The sequence below is a fragment of the Cynocephalus volans genome, chromosome 3 (assembly GCF_027409185.1).
Source record: "Cynocephalus volans isolate mCynVol1 chromosome 3, mCynVol1.pri, whole genome shotgun sequence".
Taxonomy (NCBI): domain Eukaryota; kingdom Metazoa; phylum Chordata; class Mammalia; order Dermoptera; family Cynocephalidae; genus Cynocephalus; species Cynocephalus volans.
In genome coordinates, this window is record NC_084462.1 from 94,402,324 (window position 1) to 94,421,873 (window position 19,550).

The 19,550-nt window shown below is 33.6% G+C and overlaps 1 protein-coding gene across 2 annotated transcripts in view; it reads left to right on the top strand.

Moving 5' to 3' along the window:
* UBR1 (ubiquitin protein ligase E3 component n-recognin 1) overlaps positions 1-19,550 on the top strand; it is a 137,888-nt gene that overhangs the window by 61,550 nt on the left and 56,788 nt on the right. For both annotated transcript variants that reach the window (XM_063089129.1, XM_063089130.1), the window contains 14 exons: positions 1,460-1,559; positions 2,133-2,261; positions 5,074-5,254; positions 7,507-7,568; positions 7,855-7,965; positions 8,709-8,774; positions 9,018-9,119; positions 10,385-10,448; positions 12,713-12,837; positions 14,927-14,979; positions 16,082-16,184; positions 17,058-17,106; positions 17,501-17,655; positions 19,197-19,296. In XM_063089129.1, coding sequence (XP_062945199.1) covers positions 1,460-1,559; positions 2,133-2,261; positions 5,074-5,254; positions 7,507-7,568; positions 7,855-7,965; positions 8,709-8,774; positions 9,018-9,119; positions 10,385-10,448; positions 12,713-12,837; positions 14,927-14,979; positions 16,082-16,184; positions 17,058-17,106; positions 17,501-17,655; positions 19,197-19,296 — 1,400 coding nt within the window. The remainder of the gene's footprint in view (positions 1-1,459; positions 1,560-2,132; positions 2,262-5,073; positions 5,255-7,506; positions 7,569-7,854; positions 7,966-8,708; positions 8,775-9,017; positions 9,120-10,384; positions 10,449-12,712; positions 12,838-14,926; positions 14,980-16,081; positions 16,185-17,057; positions 17,107-17,500; positions 17,656-19,196; positions 19,297-19,550) is intronic.

Below are 19,550 nucleotides of genomic sequence, written 5' to 3' on the forward strand. Positions count from 1 at the left end.
GTTGCCCATCATCAAAACCTCCCTCCCTCCTCCCTCCCCCCCTCCCCCCAACAATGTCCTTTCTGTTTGCTTGTCGTATCAACTTCAAGTAATTGTGGTTGTGATATCTTCTCCCCCTCTCCCGGTTTTTGTGTGTGTGTGTGTGTGTGTGTGTGTGTGTGTGTGTGTGTGTGTGTGTGTGAATTATATATTAATTTTTAGCTCCCACCAATAAGTGAGAACATGTGGTTTTTCTCTTTCTGTGCCTGACTAGTTTCACTTAATATAATTCTCTCAAGGTCCATCCATGTTGTTGCAAATGGCAGTATTTCATTCGTTTTTATAGCTGAGTAGTATTCTATTGTGTAGATGTACCACATTTTCCGTATCCACTCATCTGATGATGGATATTTGGGCTGTTTAGGTGGTAATTAGCACATTTCAAAGTTATTTCTTTGATAAGGTTCTGATCATTGTATTTTAAATGTATATTCACCATGATAACGGATATCTAAAGAATGGTAAATACTAAATCACAATCCCCACTATCTTTACAATTCCAAAAAATTTGTTTTTGTGTGTTTGTTGCCTTGTCATTTATGTTCCTACATTACTTCCTTTGTATGTTTCTTTTAGTTCTTTACATTGGATTGCAGCATGCACGATATGTATCTGTTTTTTGCACTGCACTTTGAATTTCCAGGGCAGAATGTGTCTTGTTCATGTTTATGTTCTCAATTCTTGTTATATAACAGAATGTATTTCAATTGGTTGAGAACTAAACAATTTTTAATAATTGCTAATGATTGCTTTTTGAGAAGTCATTCCATGATAAACCCTGTTCTCACTGGATATGAAACCAGCCATTGTCTTTACAGCCAAAAGAAATTTTTTTTATTGTAACGTAGTTGATTGTACATATCTGTGGGGTACAGAGTTGAATATCATTAAGAAATATTGATCTTCTAAATTGTAGGCTAAAATGTCTGCATATCTCTTGAAACTAGTACATCCTAATGTGTAAGGCAAGAAGACATAGGTTCTTACATCGTTCTTCCAGAATACGTCTGGGTTCTGAAAACCTGGTGATAGGAAATCTGTTCCAAATCTCCTGAGGCTGAAAGGATTTCAGCTCGCCCTTTGGGTGATTGTTAGAAGTCCTAGGAAATCTGTACTGTGATTGTCCAGAGTTAGCTCTGACAGGCTAGGTCAATTCTAGACTCAGTCAGATTAACCTCTGAGGGCATAGTGTGTGGAGAAGTCAGGCTTAGCTTTGATCTCTGTCTGTTGCAGAGCATTCACATTTTGCTGGTTGTATAATAAAGTAGAATAAATAATTCTAGCTCTGCCCCAAGCTTCTAATTATTGTAAAAAATTAGAATCCATGATTTTGATAAATCACATTGTTTGTAACCCTGAGAACCTTCAGATGATCTCAAAATAGGGAAGTAAAATATTTCTTTCTTTTGTGAAATGATAGGTATATTCTGATCAGCAAGCCCACAATATGGACAGAAAAATTAAGAATGCAGTTCCTTGAAGGTTTTCGATCTTTTTTGAAGATTCTTACCTGTATGCAGGTATGATGATTCTTCTGTAGATGAGTAAGCAAAATTTATTTTAAAAAATTTAACTCATCTTTTCTTCTTCATCTTTCTCTCTCTCTCTTTTTATAAGCAAAGTGTGCTTTTTATATGAGAAAGAATTTAGTAAAGTAGAAATAAGATTTAAACACTGACTCATTGATCCTGCTTTATAGATCTTTCTGTATACCTTAGTTTACTACTGCTACTACTGTTAATGTATATTGAATGTTTTACCGTGTGATAAATGTGTAGTATTATCTCTTTTGAGCCTTATAGCAATCTTATGAAGTAGATACTATTATTATTCTCATTTTACATGTAAAGGCAACTTAGAAATAATTTGCCCAGGGTCACACAGACAGAGCTGGGATTTGCAGTCAAATGTTTTACCCTGAGTAGTGCTCCCAAGAGCTGGAATTTGAACCCATGTATTCTGACCTACTGTAGCAACCATGTTGAAATGCTGTGCATATATGAATATGAATCCTGATCATTTTATATTTTGCCAGCAGGGGAGCAAAGAAAGAAGGCCCATATAGGTATATGTTGACCAATCTTTTCTTGCAGGGAATGGAAGAAATCAGAAGACAGGTTGGACAACACATTGAAGTGGATCCTGACTGGGAGGCTGCCATTACTATACAGATGCAATTGAAGAATATTCTACTCATGTTCCAAGAATGGTGTGCTTGTGATGTAAGTAAAATTTGTTAGTAGGATCAGTGCCTTTTTAAGTTCTCTAATAGTTAGTGCAGTTTTATCTTTTTTTTTTTTTTTTTTGTCGTTTTTTCGTGACCGGCACTCAGCCAGTGAGTGCACCGGTCAGTCCTATATAGGATCCGAACCCGCGGTGGGAGCGTCGCCGCGCTCCCAGCGCAGCACTCTACCAAGTGTGCCACGGGCTCGGCCCAGTGCAGTTTTATCTTGCAGCATCCTTGATATAAAGTTTTATTATTTAAGTAGTTTCTATTCGTCTTCTTAAATTTAAGAGGAAAATCCATCTTTTACACTTGATTGGAAAATGTGCCCCATGGTATTGCTTATTTGGGGGAATAGCAGGGTTTAAAAATATATATAGTTTTATTTGTACACACTATTTCCTTGAAAAAGAATAATATGATAATTAGGGTCACATAGGCTTTTAAATATTCCAAGAATGGAGAGGGGTGGATATTTATTCCATCAAGAGCTTCGTTATATTGGTTAAATTATTAAGAAAATTATTTTCAAAATATAGAACTAATGTATTTCCTTAAGGAACAATTTAGACCCTAACTCTCTTTAAACACACAATCCTACCCCAGATTCCCTTTAGAGAAGGTGACCTCATTTATTTCTTTTCTGAGAAAAATTGACATCTGAGTCAAATTCCTTCACATTCGCCAGTTTCTCTGTACCTGTCTCCGTTCACTGAAGTTTTCTTGTATTTTTCACTATTGGTCTCTTCTTTTTTGTCTCTTTCTTTCTAAAACTAATGCCTCTAGGTAGGTAGGCTTTTGGTCTCAACTTATATTACTTTTTCCTAGAGTTTGCTTCCTCAGTTGTCTCCACTTGTATTTCCCACTCTTTTACTCGCCTGCCTAAAAATGCTTAACTCCTGTCCTTAAAAACAGCAATAATAAAAGCCCCCTTACTTGTCTTTGTTACCTCTGTGAACTGTGTTCTCTCTCTTTTTACCTCTTCACTTCTGCTCCACTATCAGCAGTTGGTCACAGGTTCAGAGTAGCAGTCATACTCACAAATGCAATAGGCTTTAAGCTAGCACAGTAGCTTTATAGAACAGTAAGAACAGGAAATATTGTCCAGTAGCAGCAGTACTTATTTTTTGTCATGTACAGTTGTTGCAAGATGGGGTCAAGGTGTATATAGTTCATTTTAACATCTTCTAAACCTTGTGAAATCATCTGCATTTACTGTTTTCATTCTTTAGCTTCTAATACTTCTTTAGAGTCTGGTTTCTGCCCTTACCAATTGACAAGAACTGCATTTAGAAAAAAATCTCAAAGGATCCATTTAGTAACCAGATTCAGAGATCTTTTCTTAGTCCCCATCTTCTCAAACTATTTGTGACATTGTATTCTGTTGAGTACCTTAATCTTGAAATTTTTCCTCTGATTTTCATAAACCTACATTATCCTAATACTTTTATTATCAATTGCTCATTTCCATCAATGATTGCCTTTTTTTCCAGTTCCTTCTGCCTGCTAATATTCCCCAGTGTTCTGTTCTCTTTGTTACAGATCTTTTATTTCTGCCACTTAAAACCTCACAGGGATAACTCTCCCAAGCTATAGTATCATTTCTGTTTGTGTGCCAGTCATTCCTGCTTAGACCTTACACTTATATTTCAAACTCAGAATATCTTAATTTGATTTGTCATCATTTCCTTCCACTTCCAACTTTCATTTTCTCATCTTGACTTCTCTTGTTCTATTAATGACACTACTATCCCTTCATTCATTCATACAGGGAGTCTCAGATCCATTGTATTCTGTGTGTTCTATGTTAACAGATGTTTTGTTGGGGATTTCTGGGTTCACATTAAATTGGGAAATGTTAGGTTGAACAAATTCAAAGAGGATTTTTTTAAAGCTACTTAACTTTTGAAACCTTTAATTAGTCAATATGCTAGTTTCTAAGAGGAGTGTTCCCAATTTGTTTGACCATGGAGTTCCTTTTTCAAGATAAAATCGGTGTGAGAAATACTGTATTAAGAGAGTGAACTTTCACTTTTCTCTCTCTCTGCCATACTCACCCAGATTTGATTCTTCCTTCTCCCAAATTTATTTATAATTCTAATTTATTTTCTATGGGTTCATTCTTTTCTGTTCTGACTGCCCCATCCTAGTTCAAACATTTATCACCTTAGACCACAACTTTATAGTAATTTTCCTTTTGGTTTCCTTATCTCCTGACTTTACCCTGTCCAATCTGTTATCTTCAATGATACACATTAATTCTTCTTAAAGCAGTGTGGTAACTACATTATTACGCTATAGACACCACCAATGTAATCACATGCGGATACCAAGGCATATTTCCAGTTTAATTGCTTGTTAATTCCATCGATACATTCTTTGATTTATCTAGTTTTTATTTCTTTCCACTGCCTGACCAAGAGTTGTATTTTCCTTTATTTTTGTCTTTGTTTATTCTATATCTCTGCTGAGAATGCCACCTTCTCCTCATTTTTCTTCATACTTAAATTCTGCATATTCTTTTAGGGCCCACTCAAAAGCTGCTTTCACAAATATGTTTTCCCAGTTATTTGGGATTCTTTTCTTTACCCTCTTATGGCAACTCATTTATACTATTTACATAGTACTTACAGTTTTTACTTTGATTGTAAGTGTGTATATCTTATATTTCCTACTGGTTTGCAGATCCTGTAGAGATAGCCCTAGTAATACATAGAACAATTTTATACTCACTTAATAAATATTTATTGAATGATGAGTGGTAAAGTAAATAACTTGTCAACTTATTTGCATTTTTATTTTTCTTTTAGGAAGAACTCTTACTTGTGGCTTATAAAGAATGTCATAAAGCTGTAATGAGGTGCAGTACAAGCTTCATATCTGGTAGCAAGACAGTAGTACAGTTGTGTGGTCATACTTTGGAAACTAAGTCTTACAGAGTATCTGAGGATCTTGTAAGCATACATCTGCCACTTTCTAGGACTCTTGCTGGTGAGTGAGTGTTTTTTGCTTTTTCCATGTATCTGTTAGCTTTGTTTCCTAGATATTGAGAGTAGTAGAATCATTTCTATTTTTCTTATGTGTGCAGTATGTAGAGACAGATCAGACATCACAGTTAAGGGCTATCACTGTCACAATCCTTCAAGAACATCTGTCTAAGGATGCTTGTTTTTCTGGGCCTTTTAAAATCTGGATCAACTAATGGATTCTTATAGTATACACTTAAGGTCTAACTTGTTAACTCATCTTCCTTGTAAATTCAAATACAATAAAATCTTCTTGCTGGTTTTTAACCCACCTCTGTGCCCAATTTCACCACTGTATTGTCTGTCACTCTTCCTTCACTACTAAAAGAAAGTAATTATAGATTTTCTTTAATAATTTGTATTTCCGTGTAAATCAGCACTTCATCTGTCAGATTTTCTTTTTAATAACTTTATTGAGGTGTATATATTTATATTTTTAGTTGTAAAAATGTATAACATAAAATTTACCATTTTTAAGCATTTTTAAGTGTATAGTTCAATGGCATTAAGTACATTCACATTGTTGCACAACCATCACCATCATCCATCTCCATTACCTTCTCATCTTCCAAAAATGAAACTTCCAATACTGAAATATAATATTATTATTATTATTAAGTAATGACTCCCTGTTCCCACCACCACCACTACCACAGCCCTTGGCAACCACCACTCTCTGTCTATGAATTTGTCTACTCTAGTTACTTATTGAATCACATGGTATTTGTCCTTTCGTGACTGGCTTACTTCACTTACCATAATATCCTCAAGGTTTATCTGCATTGCAGTATGTGTCAGAATTTCTTTTCTTTTTAAGGCTGAATAATAGTCCATTGTGTATGAACATTTTGTTCATCTTTTCATCCATCAATGGACACTTGAGTCACTTCCACATTTTGGCTATTGTGGATGATGCTGTTATGGACCTGGGTATACAAATATCTGTACAGGTCCTTGCTTTCCATTCTTTTGGGTATGTACCTAGTCATGGAATTGCTGGATCTTATGGGAATTCCATGTTTAACTTTTTGAGGAAATGCCATATTGTTTTCTTTAGCACTGTACCATTTTACATTCCCACCACCTGTGCACAAGGGTTCTAGTTTCTCCACATCTTTGTTAACACTTTATTTTCTGTTTTTTTTAACAATAGCCATCCTAATGGGTGTCAAGTCGCATCTCATTGTGGTTTTGATTTGAATTTTCCTAATGATTAGTGATGTTGAACATCTTTTCATATGCTTATTGGCCATTTGTATATCTTTGGAGAAATATCTGTTCAAATGCTTTGCCCATTTTTTAATCCGGTTGTTTATTATTTTGCTATTCAGTGTAGGAGTTCTTTGTGTATTCTGGATATTAACTTCTTATCAGATATATAATTTGCAAATATTTTCTCCCATTCTGTGGGTTGCCTTTTTACTCTGTCAATAGCGTCCCTTGAAGCATAAGAGTTTTTTTTTTTTTTTTTTTTTTTTTGTCGTTTTTTCGTGACCGGCACTCAGCCAGTGAGTGCACTGGTCAGTCCTATATAGGATCCGAACCCGCGGCGGGAGCGTTGCTGCGCTCCCAGCGCAGCACTCTACCAAGTGCGCCACGGGCTCGGCCCGAAGCATAAGAGTTTTTGATGTAGTCCAATTTATCTTTATTTTCCTATTGTTGCCTGTGCTTTTGGTGTCATATCCAAAAAATCATTGTCAAATCCAGTGTCATGAATTCTTTTCTCTATGTTTTCTTCTAAGAGCTATAGTTTTAGCTCCTCTGTTTAGGTCTTTGGTCAATTTTGAGTTAATTTTTTTATATGGTGTAATTTACAGCAGGTGATTTTTATATTGCTTCTATATTTATTCTAAAATACTTAGATTAGTTTTCATTTCTTTTTGGTTAAGAGCAGAATATCCATATCTTGAGAGGTAGCATATTATTTTTATATAATGTATGAGCACACCTTGCACAGTGTAGGATTTTAAGTATGCTAGTAAAATTTTGTTTCAAAATTAGAAACCAAAAATTTGCATCTAGGGTGTTATTTCTTTTCTTTTTTTGTTTTTTTGTTTGTTTGTTTGTTTGTTTTTAGAGTGTTATTTCTAAACTAAACTAAAAAATAAATAAATGTATATTTAAATCACATGAGTTTCCAAACTTGGTAATGTTAACTAGTAAACAATTTGAGTTTAATTGCTTTCTCATTTTCTCTCTCTTTTTTTTTAACTTTAGGTCTTCATGTGCGTTTGAGCAGGCTGGGTGCTGTTTCAAGACTGCATGAATTTGTGCCTTTTGTAAGTGACTGTACCAAGTGTTGATTTGCATGTATCCTATTTCTAAACACTTCTTGGTTCATGGGTGAGAAGGAAAATAGTATTTTGAAACCCATCTGAGTAATTCCCTTTTAGTAATTTTATATCCATATATAGCACATTGAAATCTGAATCATGAGGACTTGGAAGTTATCTAGTTCAAGCCCTTCCACTTTACACATGAGAAAACTAAGGAATTTGTAGTGCCATAACTTTGAGACATATCCAAGCCCTGTGAGACGTAATGAAATTGACCTCACTGTTTCAGGAGGACTTTCAAGTAGAGGTGCTAGTGGAATATCCTTTGCGTTGTCTGGTATTGGTTGCCCAGGTTGTTGCTGAGATGTGGCGAAGAAATGGGCTGTCTCTCATTAGCCAGGTATGGCAAGGTCTATTATTTATATTGATGAATGTGTTAATTTTCTGATTTTTTTTTTTTTATAATTTTACCCTGTGTCCCCAGATTTAGCTGAGTATTTGCTTCTCTTCTCTTGTATAAACTCTTAGAAATGAGAGTTCTAGGGACCGTATAGGTATTTCTCCTTTTATTCTATTTATTGCTTACTCTATCTGAATTATAGGAAACTAGGGTACCTGAGTAAATAGATTAGATGAAAGCCAGTAGTACCACCGGAAGCCTCTCCATTAACATAGCTCTTTCATGAGCCCTTTAGTCTTCCTACCAGCTGTCTTAATTGAAGGCCACTTTATAATTTTTCCTTCCAGTTAGGAGTAAGTATGGAGAAGTGTGTTTCTGAAAAAGTAGAGAAATAGGACTTGTAAAGTTACCACTTGGGAAAAAAATGGTATAATAATTAAGTGTAGAAATTGGTTTATTTTTTTTGAAGTAGGTATTTTAAACTTAGGAGAAATACTTTTGTTGCACATGTTAAGAGTAATAACTAATATGGAGCATTTTTAACTCAAGTGTTTTCATGCCATATTTTTCACTTTATCCTCACAAATCTCTTAAATTCATAGATTTACAACTTATTTTTTGCCACTAAGGAGTTCTAGGGGTTTCTAGCTTAGAGAAAGTTCTAAAAATAGGTTTTGTTAAAAATTTTGCTCGAAATAAAATAATTCTTTTAGCAAGCATCTAGTCTACCTTTTATTTTATAGGTGTTTTACTACCAAGATGTTAAGTGTAGAGAAGAAATGTATGATAAAGATATCATCATGCTTCAGGTACCTATTTAAATTACTTCTGACATTTATGTCTTCACCTTCCTTCTTATATTCCTTGTAATAAGAGAAGATATTGTAATTATTTTTAACTTTACTTAAGTTTTTTTCACTGTTAGACTGAATATGATATCACAGAAGTAAAGTAACTTCAGAGTTACTTTATGATTTTCTGACATTTCTACTAGAGACAAAATGTTTCACCATTTAATACACAAGAAATGTGATGCTGGATTTCTTTCACAGATTGGTGCATCTTTAATGGATCCCAACAAGTTCTTGTTACTGGTACTTCAGAGGTATGAACTTGCTGATGCTTTTAACAAGACCATATCCACAAAAGACCAGGTAAGCAACAGAAACTATGTGAATCAATTTCAAAGGAAATATTGTTGTTACTGTTTTAGTCATATAAAAGTTTCTTTCTTTTATGTATACCTCCAAAATCCACATGTATACATATAGCCATGTACATATATGCACACACACATACTCTTTTTACTCTAGAAAAATTAGAATATATGTATTTTTTACTTTCTTTTTTTTCTTTTTTTCTTTTTTGTTCAATCTTTTTCTTATTATATATTTTTAACAAAGAGAAGAAAAATCACATGAAACACTGCCTCCTGGAAATTATTACTTTTAAAGTTTTAGAGTTATTTGTTTTTAAAGCAAAAATTGTACCATTTTGTATGTGCTGTTTTGTAATCTGTTTCCTTTGCTTAACAAAATGTTGTGATAAGTTTTTTTTAATTGAAGCTTAATCTCAACGTATGTACATCTTTAATGGCACTGCTATTTTTAATCTTTGTTGCTCTCATAGATGAAAGTTTTTAATTTTCAGTATAATTGACCATGTTTTCATTATTATTGGCATTTTTTTTTTTTTTTTGGCCAAGTGAAGTATCTGTTCCTGTCCTTCACGCCTTTTCTGTTTTTGTAAAAGCTCCTTATTTAGTGAAGATATTAACTCATTTATTACAATTTGTGTTTTGTTCCATGGTGTTTTGTCATATCTTTATTGTTTTAATATTTGAAGTACAAGCTTATAGAGTAGCCCTTGAATACTTTGAATTCTTAAAATCACATTATTTTATTCTTTCAAATTAGAAGTCACTTGCAAATAGCCAAAAAATAGGATATAAAGTTGATAGCTGATTTTTAGTTGTATGTTATAGTTAATTCGTGAAAATGAATATCTGATTTGATACAGTTCTGAAATAGGGGTGTGTTAAGGATGCGTACCCTGACTGTAACTGTTAGATATCTATTTGAAGCCACTTTCTCACTAACCCAGGTAAAAAGGAAAGCAATAGTAGAGTAATCCTTAAAAATTAAATTAGTTTGTTGACTTAAGACTATATAAGGACTAATGATAATGAAAACAATGACAATATTTAACAATTGATATTGAGTTCTTATTATGTGCCAGGTATTATGAACCTTGTTGAATTTGATGTCAAAAGGGGAACTGTTCATCTCTGTAACTATATGTTGTTGTGTTCTGAAATAAAGTACTAGATTGGATAGACCATGAATCTGATCCAGAAATGTATGTTTAATGGAGGTTTTTGGTTTTTATGAAACTAATTTATTCTTTTTCAATTCTATAGGATTTGATTAAACAGTATAATACATTAATAGAAGAAATGCTTCAGGTCCTCATCTATATTGTGGGTAAGATTAAAACAAAACAAAATGTTTCAAAGTAGAACATGCGTTATTTTTCAGAGAAAACATTAGTAAGAACTATAATTAATCATTTTTGTCCTCTTCCAAATACAGCAAAGAATGTTAATTAGAGATTAATGTGACTGATGTGATTGATACATTTAGAAACCCACCTTTAAAAAAGCACAGATCTTACATCTTTATTGTTTAGTACCTGATTTATAATTGTTTGGACTTATTTGGAGGTCTGGAATATAGTTATGCAAGGTAGACATGTAGATGGAAAAAACCTCATTTAGTGCTAAAAATGTTTTATGTATATATATGAAATTTAAACATAACACAGGTCTTAGTAAAATTTATTTTCATTACGTCATTCTCTTAAACTACTTTGTGCAAATATTGGCCATACTTCGCTTCATTAAGCTTACCTAGGGAAAGAAAAAAGAATGTTCTTTGCCAGAAATAAAAGTTATTATGACACTGACCTTTTGAAATGTGTTTTATAATTCAGCTAAAATTAATATAGGAGTTCCTTGCAGAAACACTTATAGATTCTAAACTATTGAATACAACATGGTCCCTGTTGATTTTGCCAGCTCGATGCATCAGTGCCATCATCTTGTTCTTGACTTCTCATTCTGGCTTTTGTTATTTACTTTACTACTTCAGACACTGTTTTGTTTTAATATTTCCTAATGAGAATTCTAGCCATTAGCTATAAGTTTGTAAACATGGTTTCATTTTCTTGTTTGTCAGAGAGCTGGTTGCTGGACTAACTGCTTGTCTCAGTAGAAAGTGTTGTAAGCTTTTATTGCTAAGTGAGACTTAAATCTTCCAGGCTGCTAACTTTTCCTGTCCAGAATATTTCAGTAAGAAACTGATGGGGAAAAAATGAGCAAATTAAAAGTGTATAAATGATTCTGAAGTTGATTATATACTTTATCAAATTATAGGAACTTGAGGGGAATTTTTGTGTTTGTTCTTGTATAAAGAATTTCTAATATTGTACTATAATTTTACTGTTGTTTTTTTTTACTATTATTGCTATTATTATTTTAATGTTATTGTGTTTATCCAGATTTATTGGGTTTTTCCTCCTACGTGATAGGATTTTTAGTTAAATCTTGCTGTATTCCTGAGTATAAGTTTGTTACTTTGAGGAGTCAACATTCTTGTTGAAAAGAAATTATAATCTCTGGTTTTATAGTGGAAAAAATATTAAGAAGTAGAAAAAAATTCAGGTTAAAAATCAGAAGATCCAGTCTTGGCCTTATTTCACCTATTAATAGTATGCCACTTACATTTTTTGGGCCTCAGATTCCTGATTTGCAAAATGTGGGGGTAATCTACATGATCTCTAAGGTTCCATCTAGCACAAAAATTCTAGGTGGTACTGTTTTTGGTGAAAAAAATATGAAAATTACAAAATATTTTACAAGTGTCAAGAGGATGAGTGTGTTGGAAATGGATTCACTTAACAAAAAGTCATTCTATGACAAATTCATAGAATTCATCAAATCTCTTAGGCCAGGGGTTTCTTTCTTTTTAACCCTTCTGTAGATATCATGGGACTTTGTGCAGATGTTATACTGTTGAAAATCAATGGTTGTCATAAAGCCAGATGTTGTAAATGTTGTAAGCCTTCTTGAGGCAACAGGAATTAGATGCTCTTTACACAAGTGAAGTTCCCATAGTTAATTTAGCCATTTCTCTCTCCATTTGGCAGTTTATTGTGATAAAAGATGAAAACCTGACCATGTGGGTATTTCCACAACACGAATCATTCCTGATACGTATTACTGTTTTGTCATTTAATCCATGAAGACATTTTTAAATATTTTCTTTTTCAGTTTTCACTTTGTTCTTTCTTAAATAACAAGTAGAGATAAAATTGAGGAACATCTTGAAAGAAAAGCTATTGAGTGATGGGCATCTGCCTTGTTTTCTGGATTAGAGACACATGCTAATTTAAGTGAGAGGCCTTGTTTATAATGTGTGAATATGTGTATGTATACATATGTGTGTCTGTATGTATGTGTGTATGAGTAAGTTAAAACAAGGCCGGGATTCTCCTTCAGGTCACTTCAATTTTTTCTGTCTTTCAGCAGATAGACTGTTGTTCAGATTTGGGAACATGTCCAAATAATTTTTGGTCCCTTTCTTATAGACCTAATTTAATACAGTGTTCTATGTATAAGTGCTCCTGGCAGGGAGAGATTTAAATAGAAAGCAATTAACTATTCTACTTTTTCTTTTCATTGTATTAGGAGAGCGTTATGTACCTGGAGTGGGAAATGTGACCAAAGAAGAGGTCACAATGAGAGAAATTATTCACTTGCTTTGCATTGAGCCCATGCCACATAGTGCCATTGCCAAAAATTTACCTGAAAATGTAAGTCCAATTTTGTTTTTCTCCATTTACTTCAAGATAGGATAGCTTTTTCTTTTTCTTTTTAGTTGGAAGCTACTTCAAAATTTTAGAAAAATTTGTTTAGCAAAAAGCCCTATATTATTACCTTACAGATGTATAATCATCATTCATTCTTTAGTGATACAAACTTTAATTCTGGGAGAAACTTCTTTTCATTTTCTTTAAGGTTTCTCCAGAGGAAAAGAGGGCTCCCTGAAATATTGAGACTGTTTGGGTGGTGTGTTAATCTGGGTCTTCTGAGGAGCAGATCTCAAGACAAAACATTAAGATTTTGTTCAAGAAAATGGTGAGGGAGCCGGAAAGGCTAGGGAGCCATCAGAGTATGATGCAAGTTCTGACTCCTGCTGAAAGAAAGAGGGAAGGAAGGTTAAATAGAAGCATCCTAGACTGCTGGGCTTTGGTGCCTTCCCACCAGTGTCTTCCCATGTCTCCCAGAGTGAGCCTGCTTTAGTATCTCTGCCTCACTCATTGTCTGGGAGTAGCTGGTGAGAAGGTTGGCCTTAGTGGGACCAGAACACAGCAGCCAAAGCACGTGGTCATTTATGCTCCCTCTAATTAGAGGTCTTCAAAGTGCATTCTCATGGCCTCCACAGGTGGTATTTGTCTTTGTATATATAGATATTGAAGTAATAGTCCTAAAGATTATGAGTCTCATACTGAGATTTGAGTATTAATTAGAACAATGATTCTTTAAAAAGAATTATACTTACCTATCAAAGTATCGAATGCTATTAAGGCTTTCCAGAGAGGTAGAATAGGGATAAGCTCTGACTACTCGTCATCTCTTCCCCCGCTTTCCCCCCAATTATTTGTATCTTTTTTCCAGTTTTATTGTTAACTGATTCTCAAACTGTAGTCATTTGGCATATCACCTTTATAATTTTTGCATATTCATCTACCAACTTAACGATTATTAATACCAAGTCATATTTTTTATATCAACTCACATTTTTCCTTAGTATCTTTCCAAGCAGTAATATCAATGAAATAGTATGCTTGATGTTGTAGATCATTTTTTCCCTAATATGTATTTTTTTGTTTTTTTTGTTTGTTTTGTTTTCTGGAGGTTGGCCAGTATGGGTATCTGAACCCTTGAGCTTGGTGTTATAATACTCCTCTCTAACCAGCTGAGCTAACTGGCCAGCCTTCTAAAACAGGTGAATAACTATTCAATATTTTAAAAATATATAACTTGTGATACCTAAAATAATTTCACATAATACCAGTGAATATGCATACCATACCTTGCCAAAAAAAAAAGAAAAGAAAATGCTTTAAGGCATACCCTAATTTTTGCTGCTTACTCCAAATACTTTTTTTTAAAAAGGAGGTTAAATTTCTTAATTTATACAAGACTGTAGGAATCCATGAGATTACTGTAGTAACTTGGCTGGTCCTTATTCTGATTTTTAATGACTTCATAAAAAAATAGTGTCTGTCTTCAAAGAAAAGTTGAGGCCAACCAGAAAAAAACATATAATTATAGAAGGTAGAGTACATTAAGGTAACTACACATGTGTTTTGCTATAGAAAGTAATTTGATCCCATTTATTTGGTTTTAGGGATTAGTACAGCGTGGGCATGTGCTTAAATGAGAGGGTGGTGAACATACTACATAAAGAAAAGCTTCCTTTCTTTGAACTATTGGTAATGCCGTTTGTGTTTGCACACACACGTGTACATATATACGAGGATACTTCAGAAAGTTCATGGAAAAATAGAATTAAAAGATAATACGAATCTTTCCACAACCTTTTTGTAGTATTTGAAGTACACTCATATGTATATGTGTGTGTTCACACACATATGAAGGCAAATTTAGATAACATCTCTTTCTTAAGCAGTTTATACATAGCTCTTAACTTTTAAGAAATTGGTCTCCCAAAACATGGCTAATTGGTTTCAGAGCTAATTTTTTAATACTGGAAATTGATCTTTTTAAATTATTTACAAAGTACTTCAGAGTTGCAGTTGAAAATATATTTCAATTCACAGTAAGAGAAGAGAGTTATTACATGAAGGTAAAAATGACAAAATATTATCTTTGCAGGAAAACAACGAAACTGGCTTAGAGAATGTCATAAACAAAGTAGCCACATTTAAGTAAGTGCTTAATATTTATGCTTATTCTAAGAGATAGATTGATCTTTGTTCATGTACTTTGGATACTTAGTGGAAGCTCTGTAATTCTTGCCTGAACTCCCAAGAATAAGAATGGAGTACAGATTAGAAAAAGTGAGAATGAGGGGCACACAGTAGGCACTTAACTTAGTACATGTTTGTTGAAGAAATGAGTCTATTTGGTAAATGAATGAGAAATATCCATTTGTGATATTAGATGATTTAGATAATAAATAAATCTTTCTGATAGTCTCTTTCCCATTAATTTGAAGCCATGACTTCATTTGTTGTCCCATAAATTTTTATTTTATATGCTTGTTTTATATTTTTCTCTATTAGAGCTAAAGCAGTATTTTATAATCCTTTTATTCTTTGAAGTATATGAAATGAAATAAGATTTTAATTGGATTAATTTTTAAAATTTGAAAAACTGATACTGATAGTGAATTCCTACTGGCTGTAGTATTGTGCTTATAGATAAATTACTAGTTTCAAATAACTTTTAAAATAGGATGTTGCTTTTCTTGTACTCTAATTATGTTTAGTGAAATATTTAACTTAAGAATTGGGTAGAAACCAAAAGCTATTTAATGTTGAGAACAAATGCAATGGTGTCCTTTTTGCTTTTCCTTATAGTACTGTATGATAGATACAACACTATATGTTCACCTACAATTTACTAAAGATATGATCTCTTCCTGCCATGTTGATCTTAGACAACAGATTGTGCTTTAGTTGAATAGGCAACCTGTAGGCTTCAGAGGTGATGAAAGAAGCCATAGGGATTTAAGTAGGGCATGGAATCAGGTCTAAATAGTATAAAACAAACTTCCCCAGATTTGTTTGAATTTCATAATTATAAAACACAACTTAGTAGTTATTAGGACTTTGTGTTCACATGTAGGCCTTTCTTTTTACTATTGCAGTGAAATTTATCATTTCAGCTTAAGAAAGCTGAATGAATTATAATTATGGGGGGGGTTGTTAAATTTTGACTTTTAGATTAATTTTTAGGTTCTTATTTTGTCTGTATGCTATACTTCAAGAACATTGCAATTCATCTCTGTATTTTCCATCTATTTAGGAAACCAGGTGTATCAGGCCATGGAGTTTATGAACTGAAAGATGAATCATTGAAAGACTTCAATATGTACTTTTATCATTACTCCAAAACACAGCATAGCAAGGTATGAAAAGGTAGCCTTTTCAGTAAATAAACCAAAAATGCTTTTTGCTTTCTAACTCCAGAGAAAAGTTCCTGGTTTTTCTGTAGTTTCCTGCTGGTTTTCATTCATAGAGGGTATTATCTCACCCGAGAAATTAAAATTGAATCAGTTATTTTATATATTATACAGGCAGTATTTAGATTTTCCTGATTATACCAAAAATGTTCTTTATAGCTGTCTTAGGGGGAAGAGGGTTCGATCAAGCATTATGCACTTCATGATCATGCATTTAATTTGGTTGTCATGTTTCTATAGTCTCCTTTAATTTAGGATAGCTCTTTTGTCTTCTATGTCTTTTATAACAATGACATTTCTGTAGAGTACAGGCTAGTTGTCTTTTAGAATATCCTACATTCTGCATGTTTGATTGTAGTCTCATGATTAGATTGAAGTTAAACATTTTGGGGGACGAATACTACATAGATGATATATTGCATTATATCATTAGGCACATGTCTTTTTGCCCCATGAAGGATCACATTAAATTTGATCACTAAGTTAAGGTGATGTCTGGCTTTGTCCTTATAAGATGAATAATTTACAGCTCACAGCACAGTACCCTGCACATAATAGGCACTAGGTAAATATTTTTCACTGAAAAGAACAGGGACTCAGTTCTTGACAAGGGATATTCCTCATCTGTTTTGCTGTGGGCTTCCCTAGAATGGCCATTTTGTTTCTAAGACAAGGTAGCATTTTGAATATGTGCTTCACTATATTAAATATTTTAGTAGGTAGTTGGGTCTTTCCTGCCTACTTTAAAGTATTTCATTTGTTTCATTCTTGCTAAGCAGTATGTTTAATGATAGTTTTTTGTTTGTTTGTTTTAAATAGGCTGAACATATGCAGAAGAAAAGGAGAAAACAAGAAAACAAAGATGAAGGTAAAAAGTGAGATTCTGCATGGACTCATTTGACTATTTTCTTTGGTTTCGTATCAGGAAATTACATACTGTTTTGTTTTTGTTTTTGTTGGCTTTTGATTGTGGGTAACTAAAGTGTAGAGAGCCTTTTGCTTTTCATTCACATATTAAGATGTGGCCTGTATCAGTGGTAATAGAATTTTAAATTGATAGCCAGTGGAGTTTATTTTGAGTGAATGGCATAGTGACTTAATTTCCTTGACATTGATATTTTCAATGCTTTAAAGGTAGCAAAAAATCCTGTGTTCTTTTGCACATAATCTATTATTTTAATTTTTGACATTTAGTATGCAGGATAATCCAAATAAAAATGTACCTGTTTGTCTCGTTTTGCATCCATCCCCCACCCCTGTAGCATTGCCACCACCACCACCTCCTGAATTCTGCCCTGCTTTCAGCAAAGTGGTTAACCTTCTCAACTGTGATATCATGATGTACATTCTCAGGACCATATTCGAGCGGGCAATAGACATAGATTCTAACTTGTGGACTGAAGGAATGCTCCAAATGGTATGTTCACCTGAAATAATTGTTCTACATTGAGTGCTAGAGTTCTTAGGGATCTGGAGCAGATTCCTGGCCTAACTTCAGTCGGAATCACATCTAGAGCAACCTGTCTCTAGGGGTCATTAAAAATAGCTTACATGTGGCCCGAGTTTCCTTAGTGATATATTCCCATGTTTTTAGCATCCTTACTTTTAGGAATTATTTATGTTTAGTAAAACCTACAAAAACAGGCCGAGCCCGTGGCGCACTCGGGAGAGTGCGGCGCTGGGAGCGCGGCGACGCTCCCGCCGCGGGTTCGGATCCTATATAAGAATGGCTGGTGCACTCACTGGCTGAGTGCCGGTCACGAAAAAGACAAAAAAAAAAAAAAAAACCTACAAAAACAAGAAAAGGCCTACTCATGCTAATAGTAAATTGACATGTCGTTATTGCATCATGATTTTTTATATTCTTTATGTCACTTGTATTATAAGGAGACAGTATAATAAGATTTGAAGACAGATAGGTTTAAGCTTGAATCCTGGGTTCCCCCCACCTTCCTATTTAGGAGCAAATAATAATTTCCTCATTAGTAAAACAGGTATAAGTGTAATTATTTCATGGAGTATTTACAAGAATTAGCTCAAGTGGAAGCAGTTATTTTTTCTTGATACTGTTATAGATAAATTACATAATCATGCCACTTTGTGGTAGTTGTAACTGGATATTTATTTCGTATCTGCCTAACTAAATTTTCTTTTTTCCTTGGATATTGTTAGTTTGCAAGCTGTAAATGCTGTCGTGCTGTATGTGTATTGCAATTTTTGTTATAGCAGTGATAAATACATGCACTATTAAATTTCAGACCACAGAGATATATTTGAAAATCAAGTTAAATTTCTCTCCCTGTCTCCCAGTACCCTACTTAGGAGATAAGCACGCTAAAGTTTTGTGTATTCTGGAAATCATTCCACATCAGCATATATAGGTCTCCCTTATTCTTGATAGCTGCATATTCCATTGTATGGATATACTTACTATAATGCATTTTACTCATCTCCTGTTATAATAGGTTCAGGTTGTTTTTAGGTCTTTGCTGTAAAAAAGAGGACTAAAATGAACATCCTTGTACAAATATCTTTGCCTACCTAAATGAGTATATATATTACATTAATTCCTGGTACTGGATCTGTACCTTTACATTTTTGATAGATATTGTCAAATTGGCCTCCAAAAATATTACATCTGCTTACTTTCCCATCACAGTGTGGTGAAAAGTGCTGGTTTTCCAACACATTTGCTAGCTCTGTGTTTTATTAAACTCTAAAGTTTTTGCCACTCTAGTGAGTGAAAAATAGGATGATATTTTTTCAACTCACATTTTGCTAATTTTAAGTGAGGATGAACATTTTTCATAGGCGTATTCATCATTTCTCTTTCTGTGAACTGCTTGTTTATAACCTTTGCCCATTTTTTACCTGTCAGGTTGCTTATTTTTATACCTCCACTTAAAATATACTTACCTAAAGAAGCATTATCTTAAAAGATCTCTTATTTTCCTCCAGGCATTTCATATTCTGGCATTAGGTTTATTAGAAGAGAAGCAACAGCTTCAGAAAACTCCTGAAGAAGAAGTGACATTCGACTTTTACCATAAGGCTTCAAGTATGATTAAGTATCATTTTTCAGCACAGTTCCAGCTAATTACCAATTTGTAACTGAAAGTTTAAATATTAAAGAGCTTTAATCTATCAATTCTTAAAATGTAGAAAAACCCTGAAATTGTCTTTTCCTAGCATCTTTAGATTTTAGCTAATATTTTCTAGTATGGTAATATATTTTTTAATCCCCCACTGCAGTCCTTTTACTACATGATCCCCCCTCACCCCCTTTTTTGGTTGCATACATTAATGGTTTCT